Source organism: Vipera berus (assembly GCF_964194415.1).
Source record: "Vipera berus genome assembly, chromosome: 3".
NCBI lineage: Eukaryota > Metazoa > Chordata > Lepidosauria > Squamata > Viperidae > Vipera > Vipera berus.
Window position 1 is genome coordinate 88,283,233 of NC_138204.1, and position 19,227 is coordinate 88,302,459.

Here is a 19,227-nt window from a genome sequence, read left to right on the forward strand (position 1 = left end):
TGCAGGGGTGAGGTGAAATCTGCTACTGGTCCATCAACCACCTCTCGTTGGGGCCCCAAGCCAACTGGAGAGCCAGGTCTTCAGACTCTTATGGAGATCAAGAGGGTGGGAACAAATCTCACACTAGAAGGCAAGATTTTCCAAAGGACAGGAACCATGGCAGAGAAGGCTCTTTTCCTGAACCCACCAGCTGAAATTCCTTGATTTTCTGGATCTGAAATATGGCCCCTGTGCCAGTGTGGACAGGGCAGGCTTGTCCCATTGGAATGAGACAGTCCCTCAGGTGACTGGGACTCATGCTATGCAGGGCTTTAAAGATGATAACCAACTCTTTGAATTGCACCCAGAAGCAAATTGGTAGGCAGGGTAGTTCACGGAGCAGCAGTGTGATATGGGCCACTCTAGGGACCCTAAAGCCTGCCCGTGCTGCCACACTCTGCACCAGCTGTGGTGTTCTTCAAGGATAGGCCCATGTACAGCACACTGTAGTAGACCCAATATAAAATGACCAGGACTTGAATGACTGAGTGCAGGGACTCCTGAACCCGGAAAGGCTGCAATTGGCACATAACCCAAAGTTGTGCAAAGGCTGCCCTAGCCGTGACTACCACCTGCTCTTTGAGCAGGAGTCGTGAATCCAGAAGAACCCCCAAGTTGCGAACCAGGTCTGTATGGGATAGTGCCACCCCATTAACTAAAAATGTCAAAGACCCAGATCTTGAAGCGCCACACTCCCAAAGTCATTTGATCTTGTCAGGGTTCATTCAAAGTCTGTTGTCCTTCATCCAGCCCTCAAAAGCCCCCAGGCACCATGCAAAGGCAGAAACAGCATCACTCTGTTCACCAGGAGTGGAGATGTAGATACCTCAAGGTACCAACGATACCTGAACCCACAGTGATGAATGATCTCACTGGGTGGCTTCATGTAGATGTTAAAAAGGAGAGGTAAGAGTAACAAACCCTGCAGCCTGCCACAGGCTGAGGGCTGGATCTCTCACTCCCTGTCAACAATGACTGGGACTGGTCTTGGATAAAGCACAAGACTCTGCTCCCCAGCACCAGATCCCATAGCCAACCCAAAAAGATATCATGGTTGATAGTATTGAAAGCTGCTGAGAGACCAAGGATAATTACACTACCCCTATCCCACTCTTGCAGATGATAACACTCTAATGGCAGAAAGTGAAGAGGAACTAAAGAGCCTCTTGTTGCGGGTGAAGAAGGAGAGTGCAAAAGTTGGCTTGAAAATTAACATTAAGAAAACCAAGGTCATGGCATCCGGCCCTCTCAATTCCTGGCAAATAGATGGGAAAGAAATGGAGGTAGTGACAGATTTTATTTTCCTGGGCTCCAAGATCACCGCAGATGGGGACCGCAGCCAAGAAATTAAAAGACACTTGCTCCTGGGGAGGAAAGCCATGGCAAATCTAGACAGTACACTAAAAAGCAGAGACATCACCCTGTCAACAAAAGTGCGTATAGTCAAGGCTATGGTCTTCCCAGTTGCAATGTATGGCTGTGAAAGTTGGACCATAAGAAAGGCTGAGTGCCAAAGAATTGAAGCCTTTGAACTATGGTGCTGGAGAAGACTCCTGCGAGTCCCTTGGACTGCAAGGCGATCAAACCGGTCAGTCCTAGAGGAGATCAACCCTAACTGCTCTTTAATCCCATTTTAATCCCATTTATATCCTGCCCTTCTCCGAAGACTCAGGGCGGCTTACAAGCTTAGCAGTAGCCTTCATTCTATGTATATGCCTGCTTATTAGGGCTTTTGGGGCCCCCCAAGCGGCATTATTACAAAGTCAGCTTAATTGCCCCCAACAATCTGGGTCCTCATTTTACCTACCTCGGAAGGATGGAAGGCTGAGTCAACCTTGAGCCTGGTGGGACGCGAACCTGCACTAATTGCAGGCAGCTGTTGTTACTTAAGGAGGCATTAGCCCACTGCTCCACCAAGGCTCCTTAGAAGGCTAGATCCTGAAGCTAAAACTCAAATACTTTGGCTACCTAATGAGAAGGAAGGACTCACTGGAGAAGAGCCTAATGCTGGGAAAGGTTGAGGGCAAGAGAAGAATGGGATGACAGAGAATGAGGTGGCTGGATGGAGTCACTGAAGCAGTAGGCGTGAGCTTAAATGGACTCCAGAAGATGGTAGAGGACAGGAAGGCCTGGAGGAATGTTGTCCATGGGGTCGCGATAGGTCAGACACAACTTTGCAACTAACAACAACAACAATCCCACTCTTGCCAGAGATCATCCACAAATGCTGTTTCTGCCCCATAACTGGGCCTGAATCCTGACTGAAAGTGGTCCAGGCAATCTGTTTCATCCAGGATTCTCTAAAGCTGCCAAACAACCATCTTTTTTACCACCTTCCCTAAGAAGAGAAAATGGGAAATTGGACGAAAATTGTCCAGGCAGGTGGGATGAAGCAAAGAAGGGGTGAACCAGAGCCTCCTTATACATCATATTATACATTACAATTTATATTAACTTTAAAGGATTAGAGTTGATTTAATTTTAATGTTAAAAATGAAAAAAAAATCACTTACTGTAGGTACTGGTCATACAGATACTTGGTAAGTCGGACACGGAAACACAACTTAAGTTCATTTAGTCCGTATTTCAAGAAGTTATTCACTAGGGAAATCTATAAATAAGAACATAGCAATGAGAATGCAAAATCTAATGTGCTTCAAACCCACCACCATTTTAGATCCCAATAGATGGCAAACTAAAATCCAGTTTAAAATTATAACCCACAGAGAATTCATCTGCAATCCGATCAATGTTTATTTGGGAAACACGCCCAAATAAATTAAATGCAATCTAAACTTGTACAAGATTGTGCTGTAATTGTTTTTTTTTAAAAAAAACCTCATGAAGAAATATAAAGCACCAAGAGGAAGCTTGAAATGTAATAGTACTTGCTACTCTGTGAACTGTTTTATCAGATGGTGACAGCTTTTCATAGCACAATATTACAATATACTGGGGATTATATAAATTACAGCGTGTTTGTTGGTGAACAATCTTCTATGTGTAAGGACCACATATTTTGATACCACAAAAGAAATAGAAAGCAGCAGCTGTGGAGAGGATTTTGTCCTACAAAGAGAAACAAGATCTTCTAATTCATTCTTCGATTTTGAAAGATTTTCATTTCCCCCCCCCCGCCACCTTCTATGTTAGTACTTGTTCTGCTGGTTTTTCTACACACATACAAAACAAGCTGTAATGTGTTAATATTTTACTACACAGGTCTCAACTATCAACAGTTAGGCTTTTCCCAACCTGAACTGACCCATTTGGTATGTTCTCCCTGGAAGAAGCTTCTGCATATACCCCACTTTTATAAGTAAGGGGAATGGAGGTCACGGGGTCCTACTTCTCTGGCCTTGTGAAATGGTTTTCCCTTGGAATTAAGACAGGCACTATCCCCCTTCACATTATTTCCCAGAATGCATAGGGGCTGGTAAAACTGCTTCAATTCCATTTAACTGTAGTGTTCCATTTTTATCTTACATTTTGGTCAGTGGTGGGATTCAGCCAGTTCACACCACTTCGGCAGGACAGGTAGCTAATTTTTTGTTGCCCAGGCCCAGAATGGATTTCCGGAAGCGGCATCCACAGTTCTTCACATATTTGAATCCCACCACTGATTTTGGTTCTGCTATTATTTTCTCTATTATCTGCCTATCTCAGGTCCTTGAGAAGAACTCGATAGGCAGACAAAAATGCCAAATCCAGTCTGAGGATATATATATACATACATACATGCACTTTAATTCAAAACCAAAATGGAAGAAGCAGTTTATCAACTTTTTAAGTACATATATATTTTTTGCACTATTAAATACAAACTTTCTCTATGCTGTTATACTCTGGATATAGAATATTTTACTCCTCCCATTTCATTGTAGTTGGAGGGACATTAAATAAATCTTTCAAATTAAGGTCAAGGGTAATCAATTTGGAGCACTGCAAAAAGTCTGGATGACAGTTTCCACCATACTACCTTCACTTGATAATATGGTAGTCCTGACGTCTGGAAGTCACTACAATGTAGTGGGCACACAATTAAAGTAGGAAAAAATGAAATGCCACAAACCCATAAACCTCTTCCCGGTAATAAATTTCATGGGAGTACAAAGTGGCCAAATAAAAAGTTCTGACTGAATACTTATTCATTTTACCCCAAAGAGGTCAACAACAAAAAAGCACCACTTACAGCAGGCATGGTAGCGATGAAGTTGAACAAGTACCTCTTGAAATCTTTTCTACTGCGGCCAATGATAGCACTGCAAACCACCACATGCACAAGATTAGTGGCAGAAGCAAGACCCATCCCACGATGTTTCCACAAGGACAAGTGGAAAGCGGTAGGAAAACGAACACAAGAAAAGGTCAACAAAAGAAGCAGCAAGACTCTGTTTACACCCTATCAACATTCAGATGTGTTCCCCAAACCTGTGAACCAAGCGACAGCTGAATCAGTGAAAGCCATCACCTCCCTTTCTGCCCTTGCACTAATGGAAGCAATTATACAGGTGATGGTGGGTTTTAAACTTCCACATACCTTTGCCCATCTCCTTGAAGACACCACACTTGACAAAGAAAGCTATCACCAAACAAGCCTATTGTTAAGTTCCATGCCTCCATAATGCCTAGTTAACCTACGCTTTTATCCTGATGTCACTAAGATATGTATTTTCTCCATTTCTGCTGGCATCAGGACATGGGACATGTTAGGTCTTCTACAGGAGAAAGCATGGCATGCCACTATAAATGGCAGTAAAGGATTTGAATTTAATAAAAGCCAATATAGAAATATATAGAGTGAGAAAAAAACAAGAGTAGGACAAGGATTAAAAAATTATATGCAGGAAGGCGAAGAATCCAATAGAAAAAAATAATACTAATGGTTTAGAATCATAGCAGGAAGGAATTAGACTATGATCATCCAAAGATCAGTGATATTTTTAGTGTGCTCATCCTCAAGTTCCAGAATTCTCAGCCACATGGCCAAAGCTGGGAACTGCACACCTAATATATGGCCTGGGAATTGGATTAAGACCAATCTAGAACAAGATTCAAGGTGGTGGTGGTGGCAATTGAGGCTGTTTACTTTAGCTTACTAAGTGGTTGTCTTGGGAGTAGCAGAAAACAACTGTGAAAGTCACCAGCACCATACTGTACAATTTGTAAGAATACAAATTTTGAAGCAATTAATAAAGCTTTAGAAAGACTATAAAGTAGACAATTTAGCTGATATTATTCGAGCTAAATCTCTTCTAAGTCACAACCCACTGGGGAAAAAAAGCAATTGTTTCATTTATGCATCAGTTATGAGCATAAACATTGTAGATGCATGCTAATATTTATGTCTCTTTACCAGTGGAATGGAAACTACAAATTTAAGAAAGAAACTCTTGAATAGCGACAAATCCCTGCTTACGATTGCACTGAAAGAAAAAAAATGTACAGAATTTAACATTTTTATTTCTGACTTGGCAGAGTAATCATTAGATACCTTTACTGAACAAAAGTAATATTTTTATCTTCTTTATTACTTATATACCGCCCTTCGGCCGTAGGACTCAGGGCGGTTCACAAGGTTTTTAAAATAACAATACAACAATTACAAAAATTAAGAACAGTTAAAATAATTACATTTAGACCTTGAATAAATATAAAACCCCAATTAAAATCCAATTAAAACCCCAATTAATACTCTCAGTCCAGGCCAGAAAGCTCAAAGAGCCAAGTCTTCAGGTCCCGGCGGAATGAGCGAAGGTCAGGGGCAGTCCTAAGCTCTACGGGCAGCTGGTTCCAAAGGGCAGGCGCACCCACAGAGAAGGCCCTCCCCCTGGGTGTTATCCGCCGGCAATCTTTTACCGGCGGTACCCTGAGAAAACCCTCCCTGTGGGAGCGCACAGGACGAAGGGAGCTTGATGCCGGCAGCAGGTGTTCCCTCAGATATCCCGGACCCAAGCCATTTAGGGCTTTATAGGTCATCACCAGCAACTTGAATCTCACCCGGAGGGCAACCGGAAGCCAATGCAGCTCGCGGAGCAGAGGTGTTACATGGGAGTATCGGGAAACCCCCATCACAACCCGCGCTAACCCTAACCCTAATAGATAATTACTGCTACAGAAATATAATTAACAACATTCCTCAATAGACGTCAAAATATGAAGGGTAAAAAGAATAGCTATTTGTTAGGTTGCATAGAATATGGGATTACTGCATGAATGTCAAAAATGGAAAGCTTACAATAAATTTTCTCTCTGTAAGCTTTGTTTAAAATCAAGTCTTGATGCTTAGAGCAAAACTCTTGATAGCCAAGCGTATTCGTTATTTTTAAAACACCGTTTAGATAATTTGCGACCACAATACTGCATTGTATTATACTGTATGCAACACAGAAATAAAGAATCATGTATTACCTTCTATAAAATAAACTAGTACGCATATGCGGTTCACTGACACACTCAAGTATGTTGAAATTTCATGCCACTAGGGAATTCTGAGAGAGAAATCCCAACATATCTGATGATACCAGTTGAAGGCAGTTGTTTAAACTATGATTTGTGCACCAGTTGAGCAAGGCTAACCCTTAAACTATGGCTTTTGCTTTTCTATGAGCCAAACTGGTTAGTTTAAAAGTGGAAGATTCTTCTCCAGGCAGCTTCTAGAGAGATGAATGGGGTGGAAGAGAGCCTATGGGTTAACATGGCATGTTGTCTTAGAAAGAAATATTTTGTATTGTACTTGGATTAAGCCTTTATATTTACTCATTTAGGTCAAATGACATTTATTTGTATGCAAAATGTGTTTCTAAAAATAGCAGTATTAGTTTCTGATATAAAATAGAAGAATAACGGTAGGAAATTGGTTTGGAATATATAAATGATCCTTACCTCTCGATAACTGTTCCATTATGAATCATCCAGATGTCACAGTATGTGCGAAGTACCAACATAAAGGCAATAAGTATCAAATAACCTGTCTAATATAAGAAAGATAGAAACCATATTTAGAATTGGATTAATTTTGGGAGCTTTGCACAGAAAGCATACAGATTTTTTCCAACCATAATGAATCAGTACAAATTAAACTTTAAAATAAAGCTAATTTGCTCCAAATTTGAAGTACACACAGTCCTTGAATTACGACCAAAATAAGGACCAGAAGAAAAACAAATCACCGTTAAGTAGGGTGGTTATTGAGACATGATTAGACTGAATCTGATTTTACAACTTTTTACCATGGTCGTTAAGTGAATCAGGAGCAGTTGAGCAAGACATCACATGACCATGATTTGCCACCCCCTACCAACTCCCCCACTGACTTTGCTTGTCGGAAGCCAGCTAGGAAGATTGTAAATGGAAATTACATGACAATTGGATACTGCAACTGTCCTAAGTGTGACTGAGTTTTTAAGTGCCTGGATTGTGATCACATGAGTGCAGGGATCCTGCAAGAGTCATAAGTGCAAGAACTGGTCATAAGTCCCTTTTTTCAGTGCTGTTGAATGGTCATTAAATTGAGGACTACCTGTGTAGTAGAGATGCAGGGATTTATTTTATAAGGCAAAGATAAGGATTTATAAGGCAAAGATAAGAGGATAATGGGCATAAAAATGAAAAAAAAGAAACTTCTGCAGATGATTTGGTGTTGGTGTTGGAAGATCCTTTAAAGAGGGTTGAATCTAATGAGAAAATTAAAAGAATTTGATAAATTAGTTGGCTTTAAGTTTAATAAATAGAAGGCAAATATGTTAACAAAAATATGAAAATACAAAATAATACAGAACTGATGAACAATATAAGTTTCAAAATTGAGAAAAAGGTAAACAATCTGGGTAGTTAATTTGATAAATATGAATTGTATGTTGTTTCAAAATAATTATGTTAAGATATGGAATGAAGTTAAAAATGATATGTTAAAAAAAGAACAACTACAACCGTCATTATTAGGAAGAATTTCTGTGATTAAGATGTATATTCTACCTAGAATGTTATGTTTTTGTTTCATACAATACCTGTACTGATAGCTGATGTACCATTTAAACAAACACATATCTAAATTTATGTGGCAGGTATGTAATTAAACAAATCAAGTACATGGTATTACTTAAGAAAAGACAGCTTAGGTTTACCTGATTTGAAATTGCATTTTATAGCTTGTTATTTAGTTTGGATCAAAGAGTGGATTACACTGAGAGACAAAGGTTATTGAAAACAAAAGACAATAGATTCCTGTGTATAATTAAAAGCAAGATTCAATGTAGATAAATGGACTTTTGGCTTTGAACATGGTAAGACTGAAATAGAATTATGATTTAAATAATGAATATGTTATTGCTAAAACGTATAAACTTTTAGTGAAATTTGAAACAGAAGATAAACAAATGCAGAACATGATATAAGTATAATAAAATGAGCTAGAAACTTTACTATAATATGAAAATGAAATACCGGTAATGGGAGAATACGTAGGTGGAGCGATTGAAATTCACATTGTGTTATAATCCTTAAAGATGACACAGTAATGCGGCCCTACCTGGACCGAGATGCCCTACGCACAGTCACTCATGCGCTCGTGACCTCTCGGTTAGACTACTGCAACGCTCTCTACATGGGGCTGCCCTTGAGGACCACTCGGAGGCTTCAGCTGGTGCAGAATGCAGCCGCGCGAGTTGTGATAGGAGTCTCCCGATACTCCCGTGTAACGCCTCTTCTCCACGAGCTGCATTGGCTTCCAGTTGCCCTCCGGGTGAGATTCAAGGTGCTGGTGATGACCTATAAAGCCCTACATGGTATGGGTCCGGATTATCTTAGGGAGCACCTGCTGCCAGCATCAACTTCCCATCGTCCTGTGCGCTCCCATAGAGAGGCCCTCCTTAGGGTGCCGCCGGTTAGGGAGTGCCGGCAGGTGATCCCCAGAGGGAGGGCATTCTCTGTGGGCGCGCCTGCCCTTTGGAATGATTTACCTGTGGAACTCCGGACTGCCCCTGATCTGCGTTCATTTCGCCGGGACCTGAAAATCTGGCTTTTCGATTTATCAGGCCTGGACTGAAGGGGTTTTAGCTTTTTAAATATTGTTTTAATTGTTGGGCTTAATTAATTTAATTTATTTTAATTTTATATTATCTTTTATATTGTATTTTATGCTGCCCTGTAAACCGCCCTGAGTCCTTCGGGAATAGGGCGGTATAGAAATCTAATTAAATAAATAAATTTGTCACTGGAAAGATTCTCTAAAATGTTTAAAGGTACATCTTTGGAAGTATCTACAACAAGAGAAGGCTTTTTTATTATGCTTGATGAACATGTAAACAAACTAATTTGTTTGTATTAATTTAGAAAATTTTAAAGGTTAATATACAATTGAAACCAGAGATTTTTCTTTTGGGACTGATGGACAAACAGTTAGAGAAACTCGTAAAATTTTGTTTCAATATATGATAACAGCAGTGAGATTTTTATATGGACAACAATGGAAATATTCGACATTATTGTACCTACAATGGCAGAATAGATGGCGAAGTTGATAGAGTTGGCTTAGTTGATGAAACTGACAGCTTTGGTTAGAGAGAAGACACTGATTAAGAGCCTTGGTGGAGCAGTGGACTAATGCCTCCTTAAGTAACACCAGCTGCCTGCAATTAGTGCAGGTTCGCATCCCACCAGGCTCAAGGTTGACTCAGCCTTCCATCCTTCCGAGGTAGGTAAAATGAGGACCCAGATTGTTGGGGGCAATTAAGCTGACTTTGTAATAATGCCGCTGGGGTGTGTGTGAAAGCCCTAATAAGCAGGCATATACATAGAATGAAGGCTACTGCTAAGCTTGTAAGCCGCCCTGAGTCTTCGGAGAAGGGCGGGATATAAATGGAATTAAAATAAATTAAAATAAATAAATAATGCTGAGTAGAAGCTCCTTCTGGACTTTTTTCAGAAACAGAAAAAAATGAAATTATGAGATATGGGTTTGATGTTATAAAAATAGTAGATAATGGGGAAAAAGTTTGATATAAATTTAGGCTAACAGTTTAATATAAATTTATCCTTATATCTATTGTAAAAGAAATTCAGAAGTGGTTTCTTTATCTTTCTGTACTTTTATCTTTTTTAATTCTTTACTTTTTTCTCTATCTTAATTATTAGTTTTTGTTAGTTTTTATCTTTTTATTTGAAAAGTCTAATGAAGTTATTTTAAAAAAGGAATCAGGACTATAGTCAAGCTTAGCCTCTTTTTATATGTACTCTTATAAAATTCAGGTAAATAATCATTTCCTTCTCCATTTCTAAGAAATTCTCATCTTGTTTCATTTCTTTTCAGTATAAACGCAAAGAAACAGTCCAAAATTCTTGTAACTGTTATATATTAGAAAACTCCTGTTACTACCAGTACAGTAATGTTAAATACTGTATTATCTTCAGTTTTGATTAGTTTTCAGTTCATAACTGAATAATCAAGGTAGAAAAAACAACCTGGACCTTTGAAGAAATTGCACACTTTGTGTATGTGTGTGTGTGCGAAGTTTATTTGTGTGCGTAATTTTTTTCAGGGCAAGCTGACTTCTAGTCCTAACATGATTGTTATACTTTAACCATGTCTTCCAGATGGCTGACTTGCAGAAATTTAATGCAGCGTATTAATATAGCATACAGTGCTGAAACGAACAACACCTGCAAGACTACAATCACTTCTAACACTATTTGTGTTTGTAAGAAACAGGAAAAAGAGTCCAGTTTTAAGACCTAATTTGTATCTTTAACAGACTTGCTGCTTTGGATTCATTTAAGAACATCTACAGCAATCAAATTACAATGTTTAACTAAGTCAAGTTAATAAGAATAATCATCCACCAAATACTACATTAGTAATTATAGGTTTAACACGGGTAACCATAAAAATATTCAGGAGCCAGTTGGACATAAACGGCAACTCCAAATTCCTAAATTTTCAGTCTTCAAACAACTGAAATGAACAGCCTTCATGTTGAATTGGCATTCTGAAAGACAACAAGCTAGTAGGATTTCATAACAAAAATATTACACTGAGTATTCTTTGTTTGCAACTTACCTCTTTACAAAATGTCCTGGGGACCATAATTTTCAGAATTTGACAAATTCTTGCAAGAAATACTCTATCTACTACAGCTCGTTCTTTTTTGCCTTCTTTCTGCATATTAAAAGATTACAGGAGGAAATGGTCTCATCAAAACAAGCGCATCTTAATTATTTCAACAAAGCTAAACAATTTAATGCGAATTACTCTCCGAATCCTAGATCTATCAAATAAAGAATACTTATGCTTTTGCTTTGCAAAAGAAGCAGGGCTTGCCATTTTCTTCATTATATTCATGATATATCTTTATTTTATCAATGCTTATTCTTCAATGAATCAAACGGGTAGGTTATAAATCTAGAAAGTAAGAATAGACCAAAAAAACTAAACTGGGAGATGAAGTTAGTATATGCCTGCCTTTCCACTTCCCACAGCAAATTGGGTTATTATTGCAGGCAATTTTTCTGTTATTTCCAAGTGAAAATCAAAAAGACAAAAAACGCTCTCTTTAGCCTGGATTGTATTCAGTAATAAAAACATGAACTTATGTCTTTTAGCAGTACATGTGAAATAGCTGGCAATTTGGCAGGATATTTTACACTAGTATAGAATAAATAGGTAAATAGAGTGTTTTAAAGAGGCGTTTCACAAAGTGTGAATGACGGCTCTCTTTAAAGCAGTCACCTCTTATGCCAGGCTCGTGTGGCTGTTTCAAAGGCTGTCCCTTGTCTGTCTGCACGCCAGCACAGACATTAGATTCAGGCCCAGATAAACACAGCCCTCTAAACTGTCACACAAGCTTTGCAGAAAATGCAGCTGCTTTAATCCTTCAAAAAGAGATTTATCTGCACTCAACTCCTTTGAAAAGCACCTCTTTCAAATGTTTTCCATGTCCCCATTAAGTATCTACTTCTCATTCATCCAAACATGTATGACCAGTTCTTAAGAACTGAAATGTACGTAGTTTAGATTTAAAGAAAATATTTTAACTTTGATATATTTTGGTCACAAAAGGAAAACTGTTATAAAACACTTTAAGAAACGTACTTATTAAAGCAGCCTATACACAGAAGCAATACCAATTGAGTTCACTATGATGTAAATATTGCAAATATTGCAAAACAGATGCCATCTTAAAGAAAAGCTGCATTGTTTTAAAACATTTTACATTGGCCAATATAAACTGCCTGGTTATCATTTTCCTTTTGCTAAGATTAGTGGATATAAACTTTTTTTCAAATTTATTCTAGATCAAAGCTGTAGAATTATTAAATAATATAATGTTCTACTTCTGCCACACAGCAAATCTAGTATTTATTACTCCATTTTTTTAATCAATTCCCTGAAAGGACTATGGATAGGTTTTTTTATTTCTGTATTAGCCAATATTAAAAGAAGTGTGATTTACAGTGCAGCCACTGTAAAATTTGATTTTTGTGGAAGTTTATCTATATTATAAAAATAAAAATTAATGTATTATAATTATTTCAGTTTCTAAATGAAGCTACATATAATGACTTAGTGCTACTATGTCATAATCTTTTATTTTATTTATTTATTACTGCAGTCAGTGAAATTCCATATATAGATATACAATATAAATCACTTAAATAGATATTCTATTTTCCCACTATATAAGAGAAAATATAGCTCAAACATTCTTCTAACCTCTTCTTTAATGTATTTAGCATATTTCTACACACAACATAATTTCATGGAATTTCAGCAATCATCTGATCTAGATTTGATAGGGTAACTATAAGTAAAACTTACCTCACTGCTGGATAAGTTTTTTCCATTTTTCTTTCTGTAAATAATACATTTATTTTACTTTTATTGTTTCTTACAAAGTTCTTTACAAAATAAACAGAACACATTATTGAAGTTTTCTTTACCAAATAAAAAGACACACACACACACACACACACACACACACACGCCATTGGATATTTTTAGAGTTAAATTAATATTAGCTAATTTTGTTTTAGTTTCTCCTGATTTTATAATCTTCAATATGATTACTATTCCTATATAATTTAAATGATAAAGCATTTCAGCCAGAAACCAGATATTTCCCAATGTTATTTGAGAAGAATAAAAACAGAATTACATAGTTTCAAATTACAAAGAAAGGTAGTAATAACCCAGATACATCTAGCTGATAAAACCAATGCATAAAAATAGATCCATTTCCACAGAGATTCTCTGTAATTTTCACTGGATGAGGGTATCAGTCTATAACTGACTTTAATAAGAGTAAGTCAACATATTTTAATATCATTTATGTGAATTAATTGAAGATATTTTCCTCCAAAACTAGAATAGAGAACCTGTGACCCTTCAAATACCGCCAAGCTATAATTTTTGGTAGTGTCACCTGCATGGCAATGGAGAGTTCCTAGAACTTGTAATTCAATAATATCTGGGACCATATTCTAAAAAGCAAAGTATTTTTCAAGATATCAAGATGCAATCAGAATATTAGGTGGGCCACTTCTAGAAAATATAAGTATGAAAAATGTAGATATTACAATGATAAAATACAAAGCAATTTACAATATTTTTATGTATAAAAAAACTGACAGTCTTTTATGTATTTATTTACTCTATTTCATTCAAATACTGTATGTATTTACTCTATTTCATTCAAATATAGACTTAATGGTTATTTATTTATTATAATTCTAGGCTGCCCACTCTAAATAATTTTGTGAGGCTGCACAGAGTTAGAATAACAATCCTATTAAAAAAATGAACAAACATAAAACAACTGCCCAAAGAAATAAGCCCATTTTTCCGCAACTCCATTCAGCTTAAAGAGACTATCTTAACTCTAAAGCTGGGGGACCAACCAGGTTTTTTATTACTTCTAGAACACAAATATTTAGTAGAAACAAAAGCAAATAAACCCAACGCTGTAGTGGAGAAATACTCTAGTGGAAAAATATAAATTAACCAAAACTCTATACTAATGTATACAAATATCTCTGCTTCTAGATTACAGGTAGTCCTCAACTCACGACCACAACGGAGCCCAAAATTTCTGTTGTTAAATGAGACATTCGTTAAGTGAGTTGTGCCCCATTTTACGACCTTTCTTGTCACCATTGTTAAATGAATCATTGTAGTTGATTAGTTAGTAACCTGGTGGTTAAGTGAATCTGGCTTCCCCATTGACTTTGCTTGTTAGAAGGTCACAAAAGGGGATCACATGATCTTGGGATACAGCAACCGTCATAAATATGAACCAGTTGCTAAGCATCTGAATTTTGATCTTGTGATCATGGGTGTGCTGCGAAGGGTGTTAACTGTAAAAAAAGTCACTTTTTTCAGTGCCGTTGCAACTTTGAATGGTCACTAAATGAAATGTTGTAAGTTGAGGACTACCTGTATAGGGAAGCTATTCTAACATCTGTCTGTCTGTCTGCTATCAAATTTCTATATCATCTATCACAGAGGCCTTTTGGGCACCAGGGACCAGTTCCATGGAGAGAGGTTTTTCTGCAGATCGAGGAGGGCGTGGTTTCATGTGCTGTCTGTATCCCGCAGATGGGGCTTTGCTTATTTGCACGGCCCGGTGAACCGGGACCGGTCCATGGACCGGGGAGTTGGGGACCCCGATCTATCACACTTGCGTGCCTCTGCCTTCACTTCTTTGCTGCACTACCTAAAAAGTTATCAGAAGTGTCTATATAGCTTATATGGCTTAATGTTTATCTTACCAAACAAGTATAATAGCTAAAAGAATACAGCAGGATTTTAATGACAAAAATAAGAACCAGTATGTCAAAGAGATAAGATGATGTTTATGCAATACATTGCATAAAAGGAATCTTTGCTTATGGAGGAGGCTGATGAGAGCAGAAATTAGCATTGTACCCGTGGCTTATTTTAAGTTGTCTCTACATCAGAAGACCTCAGAGGAAGGTATTTCAAATGAGTGTTGGAAATGTAAATGTAAAGGGACTTTTTATCATTTATGGTAAGTGCTTTACTCAAGAAGCAGGCGAGACAGCAAGTTAACAGTTTAACTTTTTATTCGGAACCAGGCAAAGAACAAGGGAACAAGACATCTATTTATACTGACAGCTGCCGGCGGCTTGACCAATCAGGGGTGAGTCTGTTCCCGCGCCGTAGTCTCCGCCAATCGGAGCCGTCCGGTTTTGACAGCTCGGAGCTGTCATCTGTAGCGCGTGTTGAACTGTCAATTGTTGGCGCTTGCGCGGTTTCGCCCGGCAGCTTTTGACAGCTGTCAAAAGCTGCCGCGGTTTTACCTCAGCCCTTGTAACTTCTGTTTAACTCACTATAATAACAATTAGTAAATACACAACACCCCTTCCCCCTCCCTCTGATTGAGTTGAATTTACCCCAACTGTTTCTTTTTTGGGTTTCCCCATTCGTAGTCTTTCAGGTATGTGGGAGGTTTCTTTAATCTCTCGGAGCGCCGGGGGGTAGTCTCGGTAGTATGTTCTGGTTCTTTTGGCGCTTCTTGGGTTGGCTCCGGGGGTGGGGGGTTTGGCTCTGCTGGATCTGCGTTGATTGGAGTGGGGTGTTGAAATGGTATGTTCCGGTCAGGGGAGTCTTGACGTGCCAGTCTTTGCGCCGGTGCTTCTGTTGGTATTTCGTCGTCCCCCCTACCCCCTATGTTTTGAGGACTGCGTTGGCGTAGTTGGTCTATGTGTCGGCGGATATGTATATTTTGTCCAATGTCAATGATGTATGATAAGGGGCCTGTTTGTTCGATGACCACCCCTTGTGTCCATTTGTTCCCTTCCCCATAGTTTCTAGCCCAGACAGCTTGCCCAGTGTTGAGAGTTCTATGATGGAGGGGTAGTTCTGGGTCTGGAGGGGATCTGTCTGGGTGGAGACGGTCCAGTCTGGTGGTCAATCTTTTGCCCCAGCGAAGCTCTGCTGGGGACTTTCCGGTAGTTGTGCAAGGCGTGGTGTGTTGGGAGAGAAGAAATTGTGCCAGTCTTTGGTGCCAGTTGCCGGAGATGATCTTGCGCAGTGCCTCCTTGGTTGATTTTACCATCACCTCTGCCAAGCCGTTCGACGATGGGTGAAAGGGAGCCGAGGTGGTGTGCCTAATAGAGTTCGCCGTTGTGAAACTCTGGAATTCGTAGGAGGTAAATTGGGGGCCGTTATCGGAAACTATAACATCAGGGAGGCCATGCGTGGCGAATAATCCCCTTAAAACTTGTATAGTGGCCGAGGAAGTTGTATTGGCTACTGGTGCCACTTCTAGCCATTTTGAAAAGCTGTCTACGACAATTAGGAATGATTGTCCCTGGAACGGACCTGCATAATCTATATGAATGCGAGACCAAGGTGACTTTGTCGTTTCCCATCTATGTATGGACGCCTGTGGCTGGGCTGCTCTAACTAGCTGGCAGGAATAGCAGCCAGCTACGTGTGCCTCAATGTGTTTGTCTATACCCGGCCACCAAACATAGCTCCTGGCCAGAGCCTTCATTTTGACGGTGCCCGGGTGCCCTTCGTGGAGGCTCTCTAGTACTTTAAGTCTGTGTTTGTCAGGGATGATTACTCTGCTGCCCCATAAGAGACATCCCTGATGGGTGGATAATTCCTTTTGTTTTAAGAAGTAAGGTTGGAATTGTGGTTCCTGGGGCGAATATTGCCAGCCCGTTGTGACATATCCTAGGACTCTGCCTAGGATTTTGTCTGCCGCGGTAGCTGCGGAGATATCTTTGACAGATAAGGGGCATTCTGGCAGCTCAGAGATAGCCAGTATTCTTCCAGCTGGTGCTGGGTCTGGGTCAACAGTTGTTTGCGGCAGTCTGCTCAGGCCGTCTGCATGGCCCATGGTTTTCCCTGGTCTGTATTCTAGTTTGTACGAATAGGCTGATAGAAATGTAGACCATCTCAGGATGCGGGGAGATAATATTTGTGGCGTTAGCCTGTTTACTGTAAAGAGTCCTAACAGGGGTTTATGATCAGTATAAATAGTAAATGGTCGGCCATACAGGTAATCATGAAATTTTTTTACGCTGGCCACTATAGCTAGAGCCTCTTTATCGATTTGAGCGTAATTCCGCTCAGGTTTTGACAGCGTTCTCGAATAGAACGCTACAGGGGTCTGTATTCCTTCTTTAGTTAAATGGCTTAGGACCGCTCCGATGCCGTACGGGGAGGCATCGCAGGCGAGACATAAGGGCAGCTGATCGTTAAACAGGGCTACCGTTGTGCTGCTGGAGAGTAAGTTTTTTAGGAGGTTAAAACTTTTATCATGCTCAGGGGTCCACGTCCAGGGTTTGCCCTTGTCTAATAATCTATGTAAGGGTTCTGCAATGGAGGCTTTATGCGGTAGGAAGGTGTGGTAAAAGTTGACTAACCCTAAGAAAGCCTGAAGTTCTTGTTTGTTTTTGGGGGTCGGTGCTGTTTTGATAGCTTTAATTTTTGTGTCCGTGGGGTGAATTCCCTTAGCGTCTATTTTAAAACCTAAGAACTCTGTTGAGGGCACCCCGATGGAGCATTTGTCTCTTTTTAATTTGAGACCGGCCTTCCTGAACCTTAGGAGTACCTTAGTTAGTTTGTCAGCCAGGTCATTTTCTGATTCCCCTGCAATTAGGACGTCGTCAAAATATGGGCAGACCCCGGGAATTCCCTTAAGTGTTTTCTCCATGATTTCCTGGAAGATTCCCGGGGCTGCAGAGATGCCGAATTGAAGGCGGTTAATTTTGAATGCTCCCTTGTGGGTGACTATTGTTTGAGCCAAAGCGGTGTCAGGGGTGACAGGCAACTGTAAATACGCCTGCGCCAAGTCTAACTTGGCAAATATGGCGCCTGACTTAATGGCCGCGAGGATGTCTTTGACAGCCGGTACCGGGTAGGCATGTGCGTTTAAAGCGAGGTTGAGGGTCGCTTTATAATCGGCACATAATCTAATTTGGCCGTTTGGTTTAACTGGGGTCACTATGGGTGTCTCCCACTCGGCCCCTTCTACCGGTTCGAGGACCCCTAAGTTTGTTAATCTGTCAAGCTCCGCTTCTATTTTTTCCCTCAAGGCGAAGGGAACCCTTCTGGCCTTGATTCTGACAGGCATCACATTTGGGTTCAGTTTAAGTGATACGGGCGGTCCCGTGTATTTCCCTAGTGAGCTGTCAAAAACGTCCGCGAATTGACAGCAGACGGATTCCAATTTTGACAGCTGAATGGCGTTGACACCTGTCAACGCTATTCCTAGTGCCTCAAACCAGTCTAATCCTAGCAGGCTTATTCTGTTTTCTTGGGTCACCAAAATAGGAAGGGATCCTTTAAATTTTTTGAACTCTACGGGGACGGAAGCTTTTCCCCGGAGTTTAATGGGCGTTTTCTGGAAGTCGGCTAGGCGGAGTTTGGTGGGTCTAAGGGCGGGCCTTTTCCTACTTCGGTTACAAATGTCCCTGTACGTTTGCCATGAGATTAGTGAGACGGAGGACCCAGAGTCCACCTCCATCTCACAGGGAATTCCATGAATCCGGACGTCCACCTTGATTTTGGGCTTAAGAATGCTGTGGACTGTATGTTTCTCCGCCCTCCCCCTTACATTAGACACTGGGGTTCTGGGGCTGTGCCTAGCTCTGAGTGTATATGGGGCCATACCTTCGGCTGTCACCTCCAGGTCGTGCAGGTTTTCCCGGCTCCGGCTGCGGCACACGGCTTTGAGGTGGCCTGTCTTCCCGCACCCGTGGCATTTGGCACTGCGGAACCGGCACGTTGCCCTAGGGTGGCTTCCGCCGCAACTGGCACACTTCGCCCTGTTTGTCGGGAAGTTGGGCCCCCTCTGATTGTTGGCAGGGCCCCCCTTGTAGTTGCGTTGCATCCTCAGTTTCTCGAACCGCCGTTGCACCGCGTCTATATCTGTGGGGCCATCGTCGTCCTCAGACCCGCTGAACCTGCCGTCTTCCTGGTGCACGGACCCCCGTGGTCCGCTGTCCGGTACCCGTCGGTCGTCTCCGTGGCAGTCTTCGTATGCGATGACTTCCCTAGCCACATCGGTCATTGTCATTTCAGGCTTGGCGATCAGCTTCTTCCTCAGCCGTTCGTCCTTGAGCCCTATGACAATCTGGTCCCGGATTCGGTCTTCCAAATCCGGGAACCGGCACCGACGTGCGGCATGTCTGACCCTGGTTATGAAGTCATTTGCT

At 40.5% G+C, this 19,227-nt stretch overlaps 1 protein-coding gene across 1 annotated transcript in view; it reads right to left on the bottom strand.

The window, feature by feature from the left end:
* The window catches only part of ABCD3 (ATP binding cassette subfamily D member 3), a 57,143-nt gene that overhangs the window by 27,721 nt on the left and 10,195 nt on the right, over positions 1–19,227 (bottom strand). The window contains exons 2-6 of the mRNA XM_081322656.1: positions 12,854–12,887; positions 11,096–11,194; positions 6,925–7,013; positions 4,232–4,301; positions 2,553–2,650 (exon numbers count right to left, since the gene is read on the bottom strand). Coding sequence (XP_081178782.1) covers positions 2,553–2,650; positions 4,232–4,301; positions 6,925–7,013; positions 11,096–11,194; positions 12,854–12,887 — 390 coding nt within the window. The remainder of the gene's footprint in view (positions 1–2,552; positions 2,651–4,231; positions 4,302–6,924; positions 7,014–11,095; positions 11,195–12,853; positions 12,888–19,227) is intronic.